The sequence below is a fragment of the Pagrus major genome, chromosome 11, assembly GCF_040436345.1.
Source record: "Pagrus major chromosome 11, Pma_NU_1.0".
Taxonomy (NCBI): Eukaryota; Metazoa; Chordata; class Actinopteri; order Spariformes; family Sparidae; genus Pagrus; species Pagrus major.
Window position 1 is genome coordinate 23,830,147 of NC_133225.1, and position 21,246 is coordinate 23,851,392.

Sequence of the window (21,246 nt, forward strand, 5' to 3'; positions counted from 1 at the left end):
CGTAATGCACATGTGTGTTTGTGTGTGTGTGTGTTTGTGTGTGATATTTGTCTGACAGTTGCGGCAGTGGCAGTATTTATCACACTCTGCATCCGTGACAGACCCCCTTTCCGCCACTACATAATTAGTCCAGATCAGCATGTGAGCCTCCACTGCACAGGCTGTCACAAAAGTGACAAACTAGAAATTCACACACTATGCTGCCCCCCCCACCACACACACACACACACGCACGCACACCTGCCTGCATCCTGCACCACACTGAAATAATTGTTGAATTTGTCGCCATCAGGATGCACACAGCACAGCACAGCACCACTGTGTTGTTGTTGATGCATGAGGTTTTGGTGCTGTGGAAAATCTTTGCACGATCCGAATGTTCTTCTCAGTGCCATTCTTCATTTTGTGAGCATGTGTGTGTTATAGTAAAGATGTTCTAATATTTTCTTTCCTACACGCCATTTGTCACCGTTAATAGTAAAGCAGTGTGATGACAGTGTGGTTTTAAATGTGACCGCTGTGTTTTCTCCTTCCTGGGATTTCAGGACTGAAATGACTTTGTCTACTCGAAGACACAACCGGGCCACACTCAGAATTTAAAACTTAATTTTATGATTTAATAATAAAACAAACTATATTCTCTTTATTGTTTCAAATATTAAAAATTCAGGATTCTAGCAAGACAATTAATTGCTATGAGTAGTTAGATAGCAAAAGCAAATATGAAGGTAAAATAGTGCTCTAATTCTATTATTTAAAAGCAGGAAATATTTTTTAAACTGTTAATATTACAAGAACTTCTGTATGCAAAATTTGACATATTGTAGTTTTATTTACAGGTGGTCATTTAATTATTTAATATTGTGAGATAATGATTAGAATTATTTTAAATGACTGCGGCAGTGACACTGACAACATTGGACATTTCCTCCTATAGAGAGTACGCAGTCGATCACTGGAGGATGTGGTCATTCTGAATGTGGACACAAACACCCTGGAGAGTCCCTTTGATGACCTGCACAACCTGCCCAGTGACGTGGTGAGACACACACACACACACACACACACACACACACACACACACAGACACACGACTTCCATAGCTTCTCAACCTTCATTGTCTCATTACACGACATGCAGAAGGTTTATTTTCCTATTTTACACAGAGTTTCACTTGCATAAACACACATTCTCTTGTCCACCAGTGTACTCTCACACTCAGATACTCACACACACACCCACGTGCACACGCATAAAAACACACACAGACCAACTCACACACATGCAGGAACTTGTCAAAGTATAGCTCTGTCCCCTCCCCACATCATTAATGACTGCAGTACTGGCTCCTCAGATTGTGGCTGTCTAAAGTAAACTCCCGTCGCGTCGTATGACGCTTGAAGGCAAACAGCATTCCCCGACCATCAGAGGCTTGTGGGAAAATGTGCAACTCCCTTCCCTTCATCTCCATCCATTCTAATCATTATTTCACAAAGTCTTGCATTTCTGCCTGCCCACTGGCACGTTTCTGAGAACGAGAGATAGGAGGAGGGAACGAGGCAGAGAAAAGAAAAGAAAAGGCAGAGATGGGTGATTTTCTGGGGGAGAGAGTGGGAAGAAGGGGGCCAATTACCAGTGTGGGCAGTGAAGCCACCTGCCAGTGCATCGTCTCTTTAATTAATGGAGCACTGACGCCGGTCAGTGCTACAGGAAGCATCACCACGGCGTCAGGGTCACTCACACATTTACACACATTCGCACACACACGCACACTCTCATATACTCACACACACAAACCTAGAGAATAACACACGTGCTTGTCTTCACTGTCTTTGTTGAGGCAGGAATCTGTTTGTTTAGCTCTTTTTCCGGGTGTGTGCATTAAAGCTCCTCTGTGAGGCACTGAGGTCCCGCTGAGACTACAGACGCACTATTACCCACACCTAACAGTATATTGTCAGGTTCCACTGCCTACCGGACTCCTGCCCTACCAGCAGTGTATAGTTCAATCCACTGCCCAGCAGACTACAGACCCTCTCGCATTCACACACTTCTCTGGTTCTCCTGATTTAGCACCGCTCAGCCTACTACGAATGCTTACTACCTGCAATGATACGATCTTTCCTACATTTTATACAATTACCTGCCTACTTTCGAGCCTATTTTGCCAGCCTGCCTGCCTTCTCGCCTGCCTTCTCGCCTGCCTTACTGCCTGGCTGCTCAAGTTTCATGACACCTGTCTGCCTTCTTGTCTCTCTCTCTCGTAGTACTTACCGCCAGCCTGGACGTTTTCTTGCTCCCGCTGTTTGCGTCTCATGCTTCTTTGCCTGTGTGCCTGTCTGGCTACAGTACCTTCCTCTCACTTCCTGCCTGCTTGCTTTTCTGCACCCAGGGACTCGAGTCCTAAATTAAATTGCAAACTGAGTTTGTCATAAAAAGGAGTCAGGTCTTTTGAAAAGCGACAGAAGCAGAGAGAAAAGCCTTTGTCTTTGCCGTGTGATAAATTAAGTGGCAGGCTCAGAGCCTTTTTGCTTTGATCCCCTACTCACCATTTTTCCTGACTAATGACAGAACATAGCCCGCATATCATGTCAAATTACACCTCCTGAAACGGAAACTTCACTGGCATTAATATATTTATTGCAACAAATTGTTGTTGTTGTTTTTATTCCTATTCGTATTTTTTTTTCCTGTCTCCTCTCATCTTTTCACCGGGCTAGTAGATTAATAAGGAAGCGAGCAGGTACTAATTGAGTGGAATTCCAGGTCTCTTGTTAGTTTGCTTGTTAGTGATGAGGACATGCCACATGGCATTTGATGTTTGTGTTTACACACAAGGAGATGTTTGAGGCATTGTGCAGTTTGTCAAACAGAGGCCTGAAATCTTGATTAATGCTGAGCGATTCTCTGCCTGGGTTGAGCTGCTGCGCATCGTTTCTGAGCTATTAAAACCACTCTTCATTTCTCTCTAATTCTCACTGTAACACTGGCTTCTTAACGCTCAGGCTTTATTCAGTGTGAAACCGAAGCCCTGAGACCTATGAAGTTATCATTATTCTCACTTTAAAAGCCCAGAATCACTTTGTATGAATATATAAAGCATGAAATGGATTAAAAGGTAAAGGCCACAGGCAATTTTTGTGCGTATTTAACTCAGAGGGAAAACAAAGCACTCTGATGTTGATTTAAGCAAACCTTTAGAGATCCGTCTAATTATGGCAACGCAGGCTGTGAGCACATGTGGACTCTATTACGTGGCTCGGCTGACCAGTGGCCAAGCTTTTAGCAGGTTCAGAGTTCACAGTTGTCCTGAATTAGCTGCCCTCTTTCAGACAGGACCCCTGCACCGGCTCCACTAGTGCCCGCCCCTTAATGGTCTTTCCCCGCAACTTCACACATAATATTTTAGATTTATTGACTTTTACAAATGCTACCATGCCAGTAGTGGTTCCGTTTAGCAGAAAAAGGAAAGATCAGAATAAGAGAGTAATTGGTAACGGGTCAAAAAAGGATGCAACAGTCTTTTGAGAATAACGTTTGACATTTTTAAAATTGGAAACATCATGTGAATCAAAGGTCCAACATTAATTGTAGTTTTGTTCCGGATTTGTCTTTTTAAAAGCACACGGCACATTTTGACAGTGGAAATATATTAATCACATCAATCTCTCTAATCTTTTCTTTTTTGATTGTTTTTTTCCCTTTATCATTTTTAGCTTACCAATATTTATTGAAAGTCAATCTAAACATTTCCTTTTTGAACCATTATATTTGTTTTTTATCTTTGTGTAAAAAATAATGCAGATCAATTAACTTTTTTATTGGTTTATTTGAGTGTGTGCTTTTCTTTTGTTGTCTGTTTTAGATATACACAATAATAGTTTTTTTTATTTCAAATTGTATATTTTTAGCAGGATTTTGCATATTTTTCAGATTGACTAAGTTACAGCGAAAGTTTCTAGTTTTTACACATTAATAAATCATACTAATCTCTGAGAGACTGTGCTTGTGTCAGTAAAATCAATATGTTGACAAGCAGAAAAGAAATAAAAGAAAAGAAATACTCGATATAAAAAAACCTGTAGTTTTTCCCTGGAAGATCAAGGTATTTCTGTTTCCACAGTTCCTCTCCTGCGCAGAGATTGTGCTGATAAAGTTATAATTGGCTTTTGGTTGGTGGAGCTGTTTACCGAGCTAGTCATTAAAAGTATCCAAGAATAGCAAATTAGGAGTCTGTTAATTCTGAAAACAAACAGTGTGTGACTGAATCAGATTTTTATTTGATCCCGGCAATTGATCTCAAACCAATGACGGAAGAATTTTTTCATGTATTATTCTTTCTGTGCCACACATTCAAGGTGAGGTGCTACAATGCAGCTTACATCTTTATTTTCAGATGCTCTCTCTCACATCACAGCCTAATTCCTTCTATTCTCCTCCTCTCTGCCTCTCGCTACTTTGCTGACACCGTGTACCCATACATTCCTAGCCTTCATACATTTGATCATTTGTATTCCCAATAAAGGGGGAAATTTACAGCGTACACTCCTACTTCCTGTATTTCAAGCCTGCATTTGGAGGTTTACAAATGAATGAGGGGGTTGCGGTTGTGTCTGCGCGCCTCTCCTGAGATCACCTGGCACACTTAATCAAACATCGCGGCTTTAATTTGGTGTTTCAGTTTCCGATGCTCCCAGAAAACAACATCTACATCATCGTCTGCAACAGCCGACAGCAGGCGAACGCTCACACATGCAGATGCACAGACACACACAGAGACACCTACACGTTGTCGGCCAGGAATGTTCATCAATGACATTCAGATCTAGTTCAGGAGTAAACTTCTGCTACTCACAGATTTTCGGTTTGTCCACCAGATTCCCCCATTTTCATTGTATATACAGCCAGACAAGTGTGTTTCATTTCACTGGTGTCTTCCTCGTATCGCAGAGCCATCTACAGTAAAGCCCCTTGCGTGCTGCACTAACTAGATGGTAGCTCAGTGCTGGGAATGTGGTTGCTCCACCTCAGTCACATACTGTACTTTACCAGAAGCAGTCTCGGTGTCTACAACATATAATAACAAGCTCCAAAGTATTTGATTTCGTTCCTGCTGTCGTGTCCGTACTTTACCGACTGCAAATGGCGAGATCTGCTCATTTAAACCATTACTTTACAGGTTACAATTGTTTTAAATGGCGCTGAACTGTGCATACACTCTCTCCGCAGTGTTTTAGCAGCCCTTCATTTACTCATGTGGAGTTTAAAAGCTGCACTTCATTTTCACATACTCGTTCTGCCGGCGGTTCACTCCGGATTAGAAGTCAAAAAGGGAGAGCAGCATCACCCACTGCGTTAGTTATTGAAGTGAGAGATGACATTTAGCTGTAGTTAATTATGTATGCAAAACTCAGCCGCTCAGCTGCTATAAGAGGTCAGCTTGACAAAGTAACCCCACACCGGGGAGAGTCTCATGGCAATGAGATAGCCCTATTAAAACACACACACATACACACACACACAGACTTTCTCTCCCGTTGCTTTCTCGATCTTTTTCATTTGGCTTGACTAATGCATTGTGTTGCATTTATTGAACAGCAGATCAACACACACTTAAAGAATTATAAGTCTCACTACGTGCCTTAATAGTTAATCTGTTGTAGTCTTTGTCCATTTGTACACATATATATATTTCATCGTATCACTTTGCTAATTTATTATTCACCAAAGTTAATTTTGATATCAAAGCAAAGACTAGAAGTTAATGATCTTATGTGGTTAGTTATAAGAGATTGTAATTAACACCTCTTCAACTTAAGCGATAATCTAATTATTGTGCACTTTTACCGTGAGACTGAAAGTGGAGGTTAATTTAAAAGAAATCATAAAAATATCGAGTATTTGTTTAAAATTGAACAAATGAATTTCATACATTCCAAGTATGTGTGTGTGTTTGTGTGTGTGTGTGTGCATGTGTGAGAGTATATGCCGGTTCTCCGTGTGTCTTTGTTCAGATTTGTGTGTGTGTGTGTGTGTTTGTGTGTACGTGAGTGTGTGTACAGTTCAGACTGCAGCACATCAAAAGAAAGTGGGAGATTTTCATAACTATTTTTTTTTTCTTTGTAGTTCTTTAATTGCGTCCCCATGGCTTTCTTTCCCTGGACAGAATCTTAAACAAAACATTCTTTTTTTGTGAGAAGAAAACCCAACTTTCTATTTATTTATTTTTTTAACAACAGACAAGTGTCAGGGTCGTTATTTGGGAGGGTTTTTTTATGCTTTCGTGAAAATTTAGAGGATAATTCTAAATATATATTCAGAGTTTTGTGTGTAACTTTTGCTGCTTTTTTTAAACCATTTTTTTCAATTACTCAATAGTAAAGAGGATATTGTCAGCCAGACTCTTTTTTTCATGTTTTTTGTTTCCTGCTTTTTTGTTGTTGACTGAAAGTGGAGGATTATTTCCAAGAGTTAATTACCAGCAATGACCAGGTTTCATATGATGTGTTTTCTAGAAATATTATACAATATGATCATTTTATCAGGTTGGGTTTTAGAATAAAGCAGGAGCAGTTACACCATCTCATACAAAGACAGAGAGAAGTGTGGTTTTATTATATTTTGAAATTCTCCAAAAGCTGATATTAAGTATATATAAACACACACAGTAGCCTACCTGCGTATTCTGTATTCACATGCATGTGAGTATGATAAGAGTTGGGAGCCCGTATGGATGTTTGTGTTCATATCAATGTATCGACGCATCGTTTGTGCGTACATATGCAAGGAGAGATGCACACACATCCATACACAAACATTCACACATATGCCTGGTGTCACCTACAGCGGTATCATCCCTTACAGTCAGGCAGGGATCATGATTGCACCTGCTAATTACCATCTCCAGCTGGAGAGTTAAATGGAGATCTGTTCTATGTCTGACCTTTGACCCTGTGCTCTTTATGTGACGCACTTCAAACCCTGTTTGGGCCTGGCTGGGCCGGGCCTTAATGAGGCCCCATGTCTGCCCTCTGTGGGCTGTGCGCTTTGGATGCCCCGCTTTCATCCCCAACCATCTTCCCTTGATGTAAATTGAAAAGATCACAGCTATGGGGAGAAGACCTGTACTGGAAAGGCCCCTCTGCATAGATTATGAATATCATAACTCAACAGTTTTTTTTTTCCTACTCTCGCCCAACCACCCACTCCCCTCTCTCCTCCTGCCACCCCTTCCCTGTACAATGCTATAGTTCTAATTGGACCCAATGGGGGACTCTGTGCCTTTGATCTCATCACCGCCACTGTGACTTTACACTAAAAAATGTCACTGCCAAATTGGGTTATCACCTGTAGAGCCTGGCCTTCCTCTGATGCCTGTACGCATCTCGTTAGCTTCACTCAAACGGTAGAAGTTAATTAGTTTGACAGAGCCATTACCGTGGAGGCATACCTGATGATTGTGGCGTAGGCGCCATATTCAAAACCCAACTGCTCAACACACATTTATTTTTCGGTGTCAGATATGTGAAGGAGCACACCGCAGACCTTGCCTCCTTTTTCTATTAGCAAAAACGATAGTCTGGTATTTTTCATGCACTACTGCTATATTTGTTATAAGTGACAATTTAATTAATCGCCACATGCGACTAAAGAAGGAAATTTTTCATCATCCTAAACCTTACTCGTGAATAAATGTGAAACTTTGAACTTATCGCTTTATCACCCATTTTTCTGTAACACTGGGAAACAAAACACAGTGAAGTGGTGTCCCCACCTCATTAAAAAGTGTTTGCCACTGCAGTGCTCTCACCCGTTCAAAGCGGCTGTACAGAACTCTGTGCAGAGTAAACTCTGCTATCCCGTCTTCTCTGACAGTCTTTGGGGTATGCCTCCCCCACTTAGACTGACATTGTGTTCGCTTTGATTACCCCCCACCCCCCCACAAAAAAATAAGACAGTTTAATGATTTGCAAGGATGAAAAAAATCAGTGAAAACGCACATAAACATGAAATATTAATTTCAGAGAGGGCTTTACATAAACATAAAAGCATTTAGCACAATGAGTGAATATGGAGATGACACTTGTTAATTTATCCGTGATAAACTTCCTGTTTGATGCCTGGGAGCATTTGCAATGGCAGCACGGGGACGTTGTGGAGAGTGAGAAAGCCCAGGGGACAGAAATCGACGCTGTTCGTTTTGTCTTTGTCCCAGTTTAAGACTGCCACTCTCTCTGTCTCGCTTTCTCTCCTTCCCTCTCAGCCTCTCTTTCTTTCTGCCTGTCCTTTGTATGAGCTGTGCTAACACTTTGCTTCTCCTCCCTGAAGTTTTCCAGATAGGCTAATTGCAGACGCCAGACCGCGATATCCCTCTAATGCCGCCGCTGCACAGCGTGATATATTTGGCCACAACTGATTGAAATAGACCTGATCAAAATTTTATCACATCACAGAAGAAGTGGGGTCATTTAATAGTTGACACAACCTCAGATTTTCTCCTGCTTTCATCTCTTCTGCCTTCTCCTCGTGCCCACATACACTCCTGCTACCAATTAAGACTAATAACGCTGATATATAGAATTTGTTGTAAATGCTTTATGTTGCATTACAGAGAGGGACAAGCCAGACAATTAAGTAAGTGAGTATCTGACACCTACGCCCAACATAAAACCAGCAGGGCACACACCGCAAAATGTTGCACCACATTAATACTGAATACATGATTGAATGAACTGGTGAAATATGCAGTGCAGTGTTAAATGTAACCAAAAATTTTAATAACTCTATTTTGTACTGCTAATTACTTTATCAGTTCTGCATGGGTGGACAGTTTTCTCGCTCCATATTCAGACAACAGAGTTTTGAAGTGAGGTATAATGTCCTTACCCGGAGAACTTCTGATTAATCTGCCCGTGAGCAGGAAGCCAGATCTGTACCAGCCGCAGTTCTACAGGCGACACTTTTCTGAGTTCTTATGCCTAGCATATATCTTATTATATATTGCTAGACAGCAGAGAATATAAGATGAAACAATGGAAAGAGTTTCAGTGATGAATTATAATTAATGTTTTTCACTAATTGAGGTTGAAGGTTAAACTTACAGGTTTTTCTTTTCAATCATAATTTAAGCCCATATTGCTGCAGCCCACACCGAAACTGCATTACAGTAATCTAGACCTCCTGTGCAACCCAATCAAACGTTGTGCTTTTGTGCTAAGCTGGCACAACCCACACAGAGAGCAGCAGTCCCTCCGCTATCTCTGCCTCCTCCTCGCTCTGCCACAATACAGTCAGACTACTGCTGAGCAGGTGAGGAGAGCCTCTTGACAACTTCCTTCCCAGACTCCCCAGGGCCCCGTGGCCAGGGTGAATCTTTTGTCATCCTAAAACAAGCTCGGGCCTGCTGCTCCTCCACTCTCGCCTGGAGTCCTGGAGACAGAGCCAGGAGTAGGGGAAAATAATTAAAGACATTTTATGTCAAGAGTCCCTTTCTAGAGGGAGTTCGGAAGAGCCAACAGGGGAGGGGAAAACAGGAGGACTGGAAAGAAAGAGGAGGAGAGTAAGAAATGGAAGGAGAAGGTGATGGGAGGAGAGCGGGGGTGGCAGCGTGGAGAGAGAGGGTGAGAGAGGAAGAGCAGGGATGCGAGTTTCCATTTCCTCTCTGCCGTCCCCTCCCTCTCGCTGCTTCCCCCCTCCCTGTCCTCGGCTCAATTAGCAAAGCAGCAGGTGCTCTCAGCAGCACAACAGATAAGCTCGGAGGAAAGGCAGAAGCTTTTCCCTTTCTTTTCTTTCCTTTTTTGAGATGACCTGCAAATGTGATACTTCACACCCGGAATGGGCTAGCTGTTTCCTCCACCAATTTCAGAGGTGATAATTTAACTTTTACCCCTCCATCTCTCCCTTTCTCCCCCCTCCCAACCCTCTCCCTCTCTCTTTCTCTCTCTCCCCCACTTTCTCTCTTTATGTTTTCCACCAGGTATCCTCTCTGAAGAGCAAGTTGAAGAAGCAGTCGACAGCAACAGGATGTGGTGTGGCGAGGGCCTTTCTTAGAGCGCAGGCCGCTCTGTTTGGATCCTACCGAGATGCCCTCAGATATAAACCTGTAAGGACCCAGTCATCAATCACTACTGACCATTAATCACTACCTCTGCTGTGTTATATTACAGCCGTTTTTCGCTTAAACAATTTATGATTGGATATATGTTTATCATCAAACCCAGAGTGTGATACTTATTTCCAGTATTTGCTCACATAGTTTTGAGTCATCCATCTCTGAGATTTTTGCCTCTGCGCCAATAACGTTCACAATAACAGTAGATGTGAATGAAATTTTGTTTGTTTGAGAAAAAGTCAACACCAACATCAGGGCTGCTATTGTGTCAAGCATCTATTTTACATTATGCTCAATTGTTTATTTTGTTGTATCAGGAAGGAATCACACTTTTACGCCAATAATTTTTGTCATTCGAACAGGCTTCTTCTGTCAAATGGACGCGGTTTGGAAAATGTGAAATAGAAAATGTGCTATATCATGATATGTGTTGTTATCTGGGTATAAAATTACTGATATCGGGATATGGGATTCTGGTCGTATTGCACAACCTTAACTAACATCTCTTCAGGAAAAAATGTCTCCCTTACTCCGGATTATCACAGAAAATTGTTAATAGTTTCATGGAGGTATTATTAGGGACTATTTCTTCAGTAGATGATATTTCCATTGAAAACTGATCACAGTAAGGTCTGTGGATTATCTAAATGAATGTTTGTTTTTTCAATACAGTGAGGCCTCAAATGAAATTCTACTTATATCCCTCTCAAAGACCAGCATCCCAAAACCTAAAACCAAGACCCAGTCAAGACCAAGACCAGTGCGAGTCCCACAATGCATGATACGCATCAACGCACAACACATGATGGAACATGCTAACTGTAGGCACTACATAAACTTGATCTGGTCCACATTTTTATAAAAAACATCTGCAGAAATCAAATGAAGATTCCTCTTCAGTCGCCTCTTTTATTGCCATATACCTTTATATGTGTGTATGTACAGTATAGGTATATCATAAGAAATGTCTTGATAAAATAATCAGAAGGCGTTGCAGGGGTCAATTTGTATGTGGGAATTTTATTTTGTTTTCTGTGAGCAAACAAATACAAACGAAGGAGCTGAAATCAACTTAACCTTAATCTTTATTCAACATTCCTTTTCATTGTTTTACAATTGACCGAACACAATACATTTTTTTTTTACTCTTGTCTTCCCATAGAAACCAGCATAAAGTACAATATGTATCAAACAGTTATTCAATACAGTGATATTCCTGCAGTTGTGGTCTTGACTGGTCTTGAAATAAATACCCGAGTCCTCTTTGTCTGAGGCCGAGACAAGACCCAGCAGAAATGAGGTCTATTCTTGAGGCCGGTCTTTGGGGGGGAGATTTTAGTGTTTTTCCTGTCTTTGGCTGAAGTGACCAGTCAATTATTATTAATTGTTAGATATTGAGTATAAGGCCCCAGATTGCATTTTCATTCACTAGCAGAACTAATCATGAATATATTCGCTCTTCAGAATGTGCAGCACGCAGTAGCGATCTCAGTTTGGGCGAGTTGAGTCAAATTTCACTGGAGTCTGGTTAGACTGGGGCAGTTTTGACTGAAAGTAAAAGGTGTGTTTTCTGCTGGAGCGCAGAGCTAAGGTGGGCCTGTCTGATGCAGTGAAATGTCAGAGGAGCTGAAAAGAGTCAGGACGTTCCCTTTGAAGATCCCTTTTAGCCATCTTTGGTGTTTTACTCTCCTTTACTAAGCTCCCCTAACATTTTTTTTCTGGATCTTTTCTGCTTATCAAGTCTGAGTCAGAGCACAGCAAACTACAGCATGTCCTGTTTGTCAAATAGCGAAGCCTTTGTTCCTTTGGCTTTGAGATTAATTGGACTTTGTGGACTCCCGGAGTCAAGATGCTACATTATTGATGCTGTCTTTCTTTTCTCTGTATACAGACAGTATACGAACAAACTGCCTCCCCTCTGACACAAGTACTGAGACTCAGTGTATGCGTGTGTTTGTGTATGTGGGAGCTCAACATGCAGTAATTTCTTAGTTCACTCACGCTCATGCCGTGTTATCTTTTAGACAGGATCTGTATAAAAGCCATGGAGTTAACATACATGCACACACGAGCGTGCACAAATCTGCCGTCATGAAGATACTGATGATACTCCCTCCGTTCTGATATTTGTGGAATATCACTCTGCTATGTATTGGTACTGAGCTGAGGAAAAAGATCTACCTCAACAGTGCTGAGCCGAGCGCTGTGGTTCACAGGCACATATGCCTCGACAGAAGGAGGGGTGTGGATGCTTGGTGGGAGTCTTGCTGAGTTGTAAATGAAACAATACTGGAAAATGATAATGAGTTAAGACACAATCAGCTGATGAGAACAGCATTTCTTAGGTCATCAATTTCAGCTCTCGTTGATGCTCCCCCAGGTGCTTCTCACCAGCTCAACACGCACACGTGTCGAGTAAAAAGAACCTGAAATAGCAACTCAAATTAGTTTTCACCACCACTGAAGGAGCCAAGTCGGGTTGGTGCCTGTGCGTATTCCTGACTCTGTGCTCGGTGTTATTTGAGAGCAGAATTAGCTGAAGTTCGACTCAAGTAAGCAGGTAACTTGTTCATATTATCCAACCTGATGTGAAAACTCTCATACATTAGCAAAAGTGAAGATATTGTGTATTACTATTATTATTAAGTATTACTTTTGTGAACGTGAAAGTCACCCATACATAAGGTACTCGAGCAAAAGTCTTACAGTATCTGATATTAAATGTACTCAAGTATCAAAAGTACAAGTGAAATTAAATTAAACAGTTATTTGCATGTATATATATACTGTACTGTTTATTACAGTCAACTGATTATCGGATCAGATTTTCATCATTTTTCCTGATTATTGGTATCATTTTTTATTTTTTTTATTCAATTGCTGATAAAATAAAATGATTTTAAAATGCACTACTTACCCTGATGTAGCCTGCAATCTGCAAAGTAACTAGTAACTAAAGTTATCAGATAAATGTAGTGGAGTGGAAGTATAATATAGCAAAAAATGGAAATACTTAGGTAGAGTACAAGTACCTCAAAATTGTACGTAAGTATAGTACCTGAGTAAATGTATTTAGTAAAATTCCATCACTGAATATTGGTACCACCCCAGCTACATGTTGTTTTTTAAATAAACTTTGTTTCACTAAATCAACTTTATTGGCGACACACAGTTAAGACATCATTTTTTTTATGCTTAAACTAGAAGTTGTTGATGTCTTTCTTGTGCCAGGCATCCTTAATGTGGTGATTCTCTTAAAATCATTCCTTTATTCTTTTGGAGTAGTTAAAAGACTAGATTTAACTACTAGTTTGATTCCAGTAGCAGTTGGTATTTGGTGCAGGCCGGTGTGAACCAAAGGATTTTGTTGAAAACTGTCTTAAAGTTGAGTTTGGTTGTTTTTTCAGCAGCAGTAAGTCTCAGAATGGTCTGAGGCTGTATCAGCCAGATGGAGACTGCAAAGCTGATTAAACTACAACAAGCTACTTTCAACTTGCCTTTTACGAGAGAATACGCCTTAAAAACTTTTAGTGATGTAAGTGGAGCAGTATTCCTGTGATGTAATGTGGGCCACTGGTATCATCCGCCCATATTCGAAAATGGGGTTAGTCTCCGGTGTTGTTAAGTTGTTTTTATGTGCCACACTGTGCTCACAGCCTCAAACAGACAAAGTGCATTGTTTTACACAAGAAGAATTTAGAGCATCATTGAAATATGTGAGAATTATGTTAATTATGCGAAAACATGAATTGGAAATTACCGTGAGGCTGTTTGTGATTGGCCTGCAGTGGTTCTGTTGTCATCCTCCGTGTCTATAGCTCACAGGCCAACTGACATGATGTAAGAAATAGTAATAACGTGATAATGTGTTCTTGTGCAGTACTGGGGAGTTTACTGGGACACTGTCTTCTGGTCTGGGGGAGATTGTGCGTGTTCTGCCAGCGGAACTGGTTTCTGTTTTGATGTCTTTTTTTCTCTTCTTCCTCCTTCTTCCTCTTCCTTCCTCTTCCCTTCCTGTCTCTCTTTTGGACTCATTTTCTGTTTTCAGGCCCACTTACCTCACTTATGAAGAAATCAGTTGAAATACTCCTCGGTTAGAGCAGCTCTGTCGCAGTGCATAGAGATAACGGACATGATGTGAGCGTCGTAATGCTGTGATTCATATTATAACAACATTGTTTGGTTTAGACCCCCTGCTTTTCGAGCCACCAAACGCATCTGCCGTAGTTCCTGTGGCTCATTTCTGAACTAAGTAAACATGGTGAAAAACAGATTGGTACAAAGAGAAGGGAGCCAAAATGAATTAGTATTAATTGTTTATTTGAATTTTTTGCCAATAACGTCTCTGTGGACTCCTCAGGGGGAGCCAATCACTTTCTGCGAGGAAAGCTTTGCGAACCATCGCTCGAGCACCATGAAGAACTTCCTGTCCATGGCTGTCAACCTGCAGCTCTTCAAACAGGTACGAACAGCTGTCTGCATGTAAGTGAGTGTGCTTGTGTGATTGTATGTGTCACAAACAACAACTACTCATGCTGGTGTTCTGCAGTAAAATGAATCTGACCATAGAAAATGTTAAAATTCTGGAAATTCTGGAGATTTTAAGTGGTTATGTAACGGTCTTAATTACTGATCAACCAAATCAATGAGTTGTAGGTTTACATGTGACCTACGTGTATGAACGGTAGAGGTATGGATATTTCTTGATTTTTAAGATCCATGGTGATGCCGATGTGGAAGATTCTGCATCGTTGCAGTAACAGAACATAATTGGGAGTTTGTAGCCTGCTCAAAATGATATGCTACTAATGAGGAGTGTTGATCTTCTGGTCACAGCTGGAGAATAAAGTCGTAAAGCAATGTTGTAATGTCGCTCTCTTGCATTGAATTTTGGCTAACTTTAGGCTAACGTTACTTTTATATGCTGGCAGATGTGGCAGAGGGAGGCAGTTAGCAGCAGTGAATGATAAAAAATGTATCTAATATTTTTGAAAGGGAATGTCTGACCACGTTTTGGATTTTATTAACTTACTGGGAAGCACAAACTGGACAAGAAGCATGCTGTTTGTAAAATCTGTTTCACAAGAATACGGACCACATTAGCCATTTTCCCCTGAAGGTAACGTCTGCAATTAAGATGCAATAAATACAATTTTGAATTATATTTAACTTACTGTTTGTAATAATTATGTAGAAAATTGAGGATGCCATATGTTGAGATGCATGTCGCGTTGTGGTGGGGTTTGCCGCTTACATAGCAACAAATAGATACATTACCTTATTTCTACGTATCCTGCAAACAATAGTTAAACAAAAAAGAAACACACATTAGCCAGATCAAGATCTTTACGACACAGGCGACAGTGCTCATACCGCTTTTGTCCACAGGGGCCGCCAGAATCAACAAAAAATGAAAGGTCCTTGAGCTGCTTTAACTTCATGCATAAAACCAGAACTTTTACTGATCCTGAGATCATAATTATAACAACAATGCTGTCAGTTACATGGGTATATTGACAGATGCACAGCTCTATCCTGTCAGCTCTAGACTAGCACAAATTGAGAAAGATGACTGAGTGCTTATAAGGTAGGTTACTCTGTCCTCTCCCATCATTGTCAGGTTATTTTTGAGCTGTTTATTTTTTGAGCAGATTTTTCTTCCCCTTAGAATGTTAAAATCTTTTCTCCCAGCACCCCTTGTGCTCAGCAGACTGTCATCTGGGTAAAGTTAGCATTTAGTATCTTGACAGTTCAGTTGTTCAGAGTGAGGAGGAATGGAGTAGAGAGAGGCCTGGGATTACAGACTGTTATTGACCCCCAGAAACTGTTTACTGTGGTTATCTCTCAACACATGTCTTCATGTCTCTCTGTATGCTAAATTTTGCCTCGTGTACAAACAAAACCATGATAACTCAGGTCTGTTTAAAGTATTTTAACCATATCAAGTTTCTGTTCTGTTTTTCACATGTATGCACAAGCCTGTGCAGCCAAAAAATGTGGTTTGAATTTTAACTTCAGAAAACTGAATATCCACCACTACTAGATACAGTATTGTAAACACCACTGTGTTCATGTGTATATTCATGTGCTGTGTATGTGGAGGATATGTGTGTGTGTGCAGGTATCCTTTATTCATGTGCGGTTACATGAGTTTCCCTTAAAATCACTCATGTATACTTAATATGTTTTTCTTCTCAAATCCCTTCAGCAATACTGAACTTAGCCAGGCCAGAGCCGAGTGGAGAGACACCTCTGGCTCCGAAGAAAATTTCCTCTCACCCCTTGAATTTTTCTTTGCGCTCTCTGACCCATGATAGTGGTGTGATTTACCCCCTAGAGTTGCAGCACAGCGGCCCTCAATCAGCCTTTTGTTTCTGTGGACACTGTGCCCCGTCTATAATTTTCCCAGGCAGAGCAGATAGCGAGTAGCAGTTCAAAGCATCCTCCCGGCTGGCTTCTGCCTCAGTGGTAGCATTGGGAAACAGGCCCTTATCTCCTCTTCCTCCGCCTCTCCAGCACGGGGGATGGGGTGAGCTTATCTCCTCCACTCCTCTTTCGACTAAAGTGAGAGAGGCCAGCGGTCCACCCGGGCTCTGCTCTGGCCATGACCCACATGCGCTCGAAAACAATGCTTGACTTGCATGGCCACACACATGCTCACATTAAGTTTTATATACATAAGTACACACTCTGGCACTGGAGGTATTATTTTTATTTATTTTCCCCAGTACTTCTGCTGCTTGTTTTGTTATTGATTGTTTTTTATACCAACTGTTATTATATTTTGAGCCTTTTTTCCTGTTTTGCACCTATAATCCATTATATTATATATTATTTGTTTATTGCTTTATTTAAAGGCATGTGAGTAGGACTGCTGTCTTATTAGTATTGCTTCTAATTAAAATCATAAATAGCATTTGGCCACATACACTGAGAAACAAACTTTGGCTGTGCATTTGTCACACATAATAAATAGATTTACATCCACAAATGCTGCATTGCTGATATCACATCAGGATCAGGGATTAATTGTTTACAGGAGCAAATTTCCTTATTATATTATTATTATTATTATTTATTATTATTATTTATTATTTTATTAATTATTTTTGCTTGTTTGCTTTCCCTATTCTACAGCTAAAGTAAAAAGTTTGTGCATTTTTTTTCCCAATGGCATTGTTGACAGGGGAATCAGAGGGCGTCAAAACAGTCGCTGCCATTTTTAAGCTTGGGTGGTGTAAACAAACAGGTGGGGTTGCCCAATTATCAAGCAACCATTAATGCTCAGTGAGACTGAAACAACATCTAATACAATATATATTTAATGATATACTGTATATCAATTCACTGGCACAAAATGGCCAAAGTGTAGGATTTGACACCTATATGTCAACAATTCAAGGTCAAACTTGAGCCAAATTCAAACCATATTATCGGAATCGGCTGAGCACAACACACATTACACACATGTTGAAGCACACATGCATAATGTCGAGGTGTTACCTGAGTTTGAGGTGTCGCCATCTCAGCAGGAAATTGCTTTTCTACAGGTGATTTTGTTTTCAATCCTTGTAATGCAGCACTTTTGCTTCATGATCGGCCACAAGTAATTCCAGTTTTATTGGGGGAATGACATGGAACTGTTCATGCAAATTTAGGAAAACATTATTAATACCTAGGGACCTGAACAGCCAAGTTCAACAGAGAAACTATTGTGTGCTGTTACATGACCTTGAAGACCATCAAGTACAAATACTTTGTTACTGTACTTGAGTAGATTTTTCAGGTATCTGTACTTTACTTGAGTATTTATATTTCTGACAACTTTTGAGTTTTACTCCCTACATTTTTACACAAATGTCAGTATTTGACATACTAGGAATGAGACTTTTTTTTCTCTCTGGTGGTGGCGTTTACAAACAACTTCCTCAAATCCTGCTGATTCTACCTTTAAGTTTAATAGTCTGAATTATATTAATATGACGTGATGTTAAGTTAGCTTTGTACAGAAATGGCCAGTAGAAATGTCCTTCAGAGGGATACTTTATACTTTTATACTTTGAGTACATATCAGAGCCTGTACTTTCTTACTTTTACTTGAGTAAAGAAGTTGAATCAGTACTTCTACTTTTACCAGAGTCTTTTTTTTCAACCAAGTATCTTTTCTTTTACTTGAGTAAAGAATGTGTGGACTTTTGCCACCTGTGAATAAATATAGATACGGTTGTTGAAAAGATTTATTGTAGTATAATTTGAAAATGTGAATGACTCTTCTGTTCTCTTCCTGGACGTTGTTGTCTCTGCTTGGTCCACCGGCACATCCTGTGTTTAGAACAGAACAAGTGGGAGAAGTCCTCCAAAAGAATGCGGGGGGAAGCCTGTCGACATTAACCTGCTTCCTATCAACCATCCTCAGCTCCTACACACTTTGTGCACACACATACACGTTGTCATGTGTGTGTATTATGTTAGCAGAGACTAGTTGAATGAAGCCTCCTCCTCTTATTGACAAAAGTAAGCCATACACAGTTTTATTTGAGTCTGTAGAGGAACTTGTACTCTGATGATTGACTGCCAGGAGCCTTCTAGACTGTGTACGTCCCATCAATCAATAATCATCTGTCATCCTTGGCGTATATGAATGCAATAGCTGAGCAGTTATATGGAAAGAGGAAAGGTGTGTCCTTTCAAAACCAAATTTGGGAGTAATGGAATACGGGATTCTGTAATTAGGATTAAAGGACTAAGGTAACTGTTTTCCGTCAAAGTTACAAAAAAAATGTAATTACATTACAGATACCTTAAGTAAAAAAAGAGGATTACTAACAGGATTACAATTTTTTTTTTTTTAAGGTATAAATACTCTTCTGTAACCATGCACATGCACACAGATGATAACGCTTCACAAGTCTCACTTTTTGGTATTGAGGTAATGCAAAAGTAATGGAAAGTAATAAAGTTACATTATTTTAACATTGTGAGACTTGGATAAGGTTACTGATCACATTGTTTAAAAGGTAATAAATAACTCAGATTATTAATCAGATTACACTTTTAAAGTAACCCTCCCATCCCTTATCATAATGTGTACATCTGCTTATCCACTGTGTTGAATTCTACTACATTATTATTATGCATATATATGAAGTTTATATCAAGTGTCTCTCTGGACATAATATTTTGTTAAATTATAATAGTCTGCTCAACAAAAAACCTCCTCTGTTTTCATTCTTTTAAGGGTCATTGTAGTTGATAACGATGGTAATAGTATTTGTGTAATAGTGATATAATGATATTTTCTGAGATCGTTATTGTTCTGTGAAAATCTCAAACTGTTGCAACATCACAATATGAACATGTGCGATAAAGAAATTGCAAAATAAACTGCCTGTAATGCGATAAATAAGAATGTTTTTGATGTGCACCATGCTTTAACGCTCAGCATGCTAACATTCAACCTATCAGATGGAGTCCTGGATAAATGGGCCACACATTCACACCATTCAGCCACTCAGATGAAGCCCCAGCTAGCCGTCAGCTACCCTTAGATTAGTTTGTATCAATTTGGTGGCGACTGCAGTAGAGAGAGAAGAGCTACTATCGACACTTCAGTATTTGTTTATTCATCACAAGCCACATTATCATTGCAGTACTGAACGATGTTATCACACGTTGTGGATTTACTTCAATTTATGCATGCTTAAAGAAGAAGTTCACCCAAAAATGAAAATTCAGTCATTATTTACCCACCCTCTTGCCTGTGGACAGTCACGTGAAGTTTCATAGTCCACAAAACATTTCTGCAGCTTCAAAGCAAAACAGCATTGCAGCATTCTCCTAAACAACAGAAGTAGATGGGGACTTGTTTTAAGATGTAATAAACAACCCAAAAAAACCCAAAACCATAAAATGGCTTCTTACAGCTCGTCCGGCTTAATCCAAGTCTCCTGAAGCCCTGATATCACAAATTGATTTAGTAGGATGTCATTTCCTTTTTTAAACTAAATTTGTCACTGTCGCCGCCAAGCTAAAAGCGTTAGCACACATCCTGTCTGTAGATAATGACTGAAATTTCATTTTTGGGTGAACTAATTGCTATGCTTATGTTGGAGTGACATGCTTTGCAGTCGGTCAAGCAGCAATAGTTGTTGCCAGTTGCTCTCCTTCCTTTTGGCCCTATTCGGATTTCCATGCTTAAGTAACAAAAAAAGATGGTTGTGAGCTATAAAACCTCCAAAACTCCCCCTCAGAAACCTGTGAGTGACGTGATTTCTGCTTTATCCTTAAGTATCTACACTTTATGGGCTAAAATTCCACAAATGAGACCCAGGTTGCAAAAAAAAGAATTACATTTCCTTTCGGCTCTCCATGTATATCTCTGTAAATGAACCCCTGTAGAGTCCTAATCCAAACTTCTGGCTCCACAATTGCAGAGTTTAAATAAATCTAGACCACTGTGACCGACTCGTGAGTGAGTCAATGTGCTGCTGGTAGCCAGATGGAATAACTCTCTACTGTCTGCAACTAAAATATCAACAGGAAACAAGAGGACATGTAGACATGAAGAGATGGAGCAGAATTCACGTCAAGCTGAGAGCTGTGTCTGAAAATGTTTTGCATGCGTGTAGCTTGTTTTGGAAACAGTCAAAAACAGTCAAAGCGGAATTGGCCTGAAAAGTACATTTGTTTTTCTTATACATTTAATTGGTGTCCAACTTTCTGCTGAATGAAGCGGGTCCTGATGTGGTCATAACTTGAATTTATTTTGTGTTTCTCTGAGACAGTTTTCTTTTCCTGCGTCTCTCTCTCAAAACAAAGAAAATGAGCCTGTTTGTTGTGTACGTGGGTTTGTGTACGTGCACGTTTGCTTGCACGTGTGCGTGAGCAAGTGTTTAAGCGTTGGTTTGCATGTGTGTGAGAGTGTGGTGATCACAGTCTGCCATTGTTGAGTAATGTCTAATTAGGACCCACAGTGAGGCAGGTAATCTGGCCGGAGTGTGTGGAGGGAGACGGGGGAGGGTGGGAGCGGGGGGGATAAGTGGAGGCTTTGGCTAGGTGATGATTTGGGTTGATTATGTGCACTAATTGGGCCAGCCAAGTAGCAGAGCAGTGGTTGGAACCTGCAGTCTCACCTC

At 40.3% G+C, this 21,246-nt stretch overlaps 1 protein-coding gene across 3 annotated transcripts in view; it reads left to right on the forward strand.

The window, feature by feature from the left end:
- dennd1b (DENN/MADD domain containing 1B) overlaps positions 1 to 21,246 on the forward strand; it is a 111,514-nt gene that overhangs the window by 69,516 nt on the left and 20,752 nt on the right. For all 3 annotated transcript variants that reach the window (XM_073476609.1, XM_073476610.1, XM_073476611.1), the window contains 3 exons: positions 938 to 1,039; positions 9,977 to 10,102; positions 14,472 to 14,573. In XM_073476609.1, coding sequence (XP_073332710.1) covers positions 938 to 1,039; positions 9,977 to 10,102; positions 14,472 to 14,573 — 330 coding nt within the window. The remainder of the gene's footprint in view (positions 1 to 937; positions 1,040 to 9,976; positions 10,103 to 14,471; positions 14,574 to 21,246) is intronic.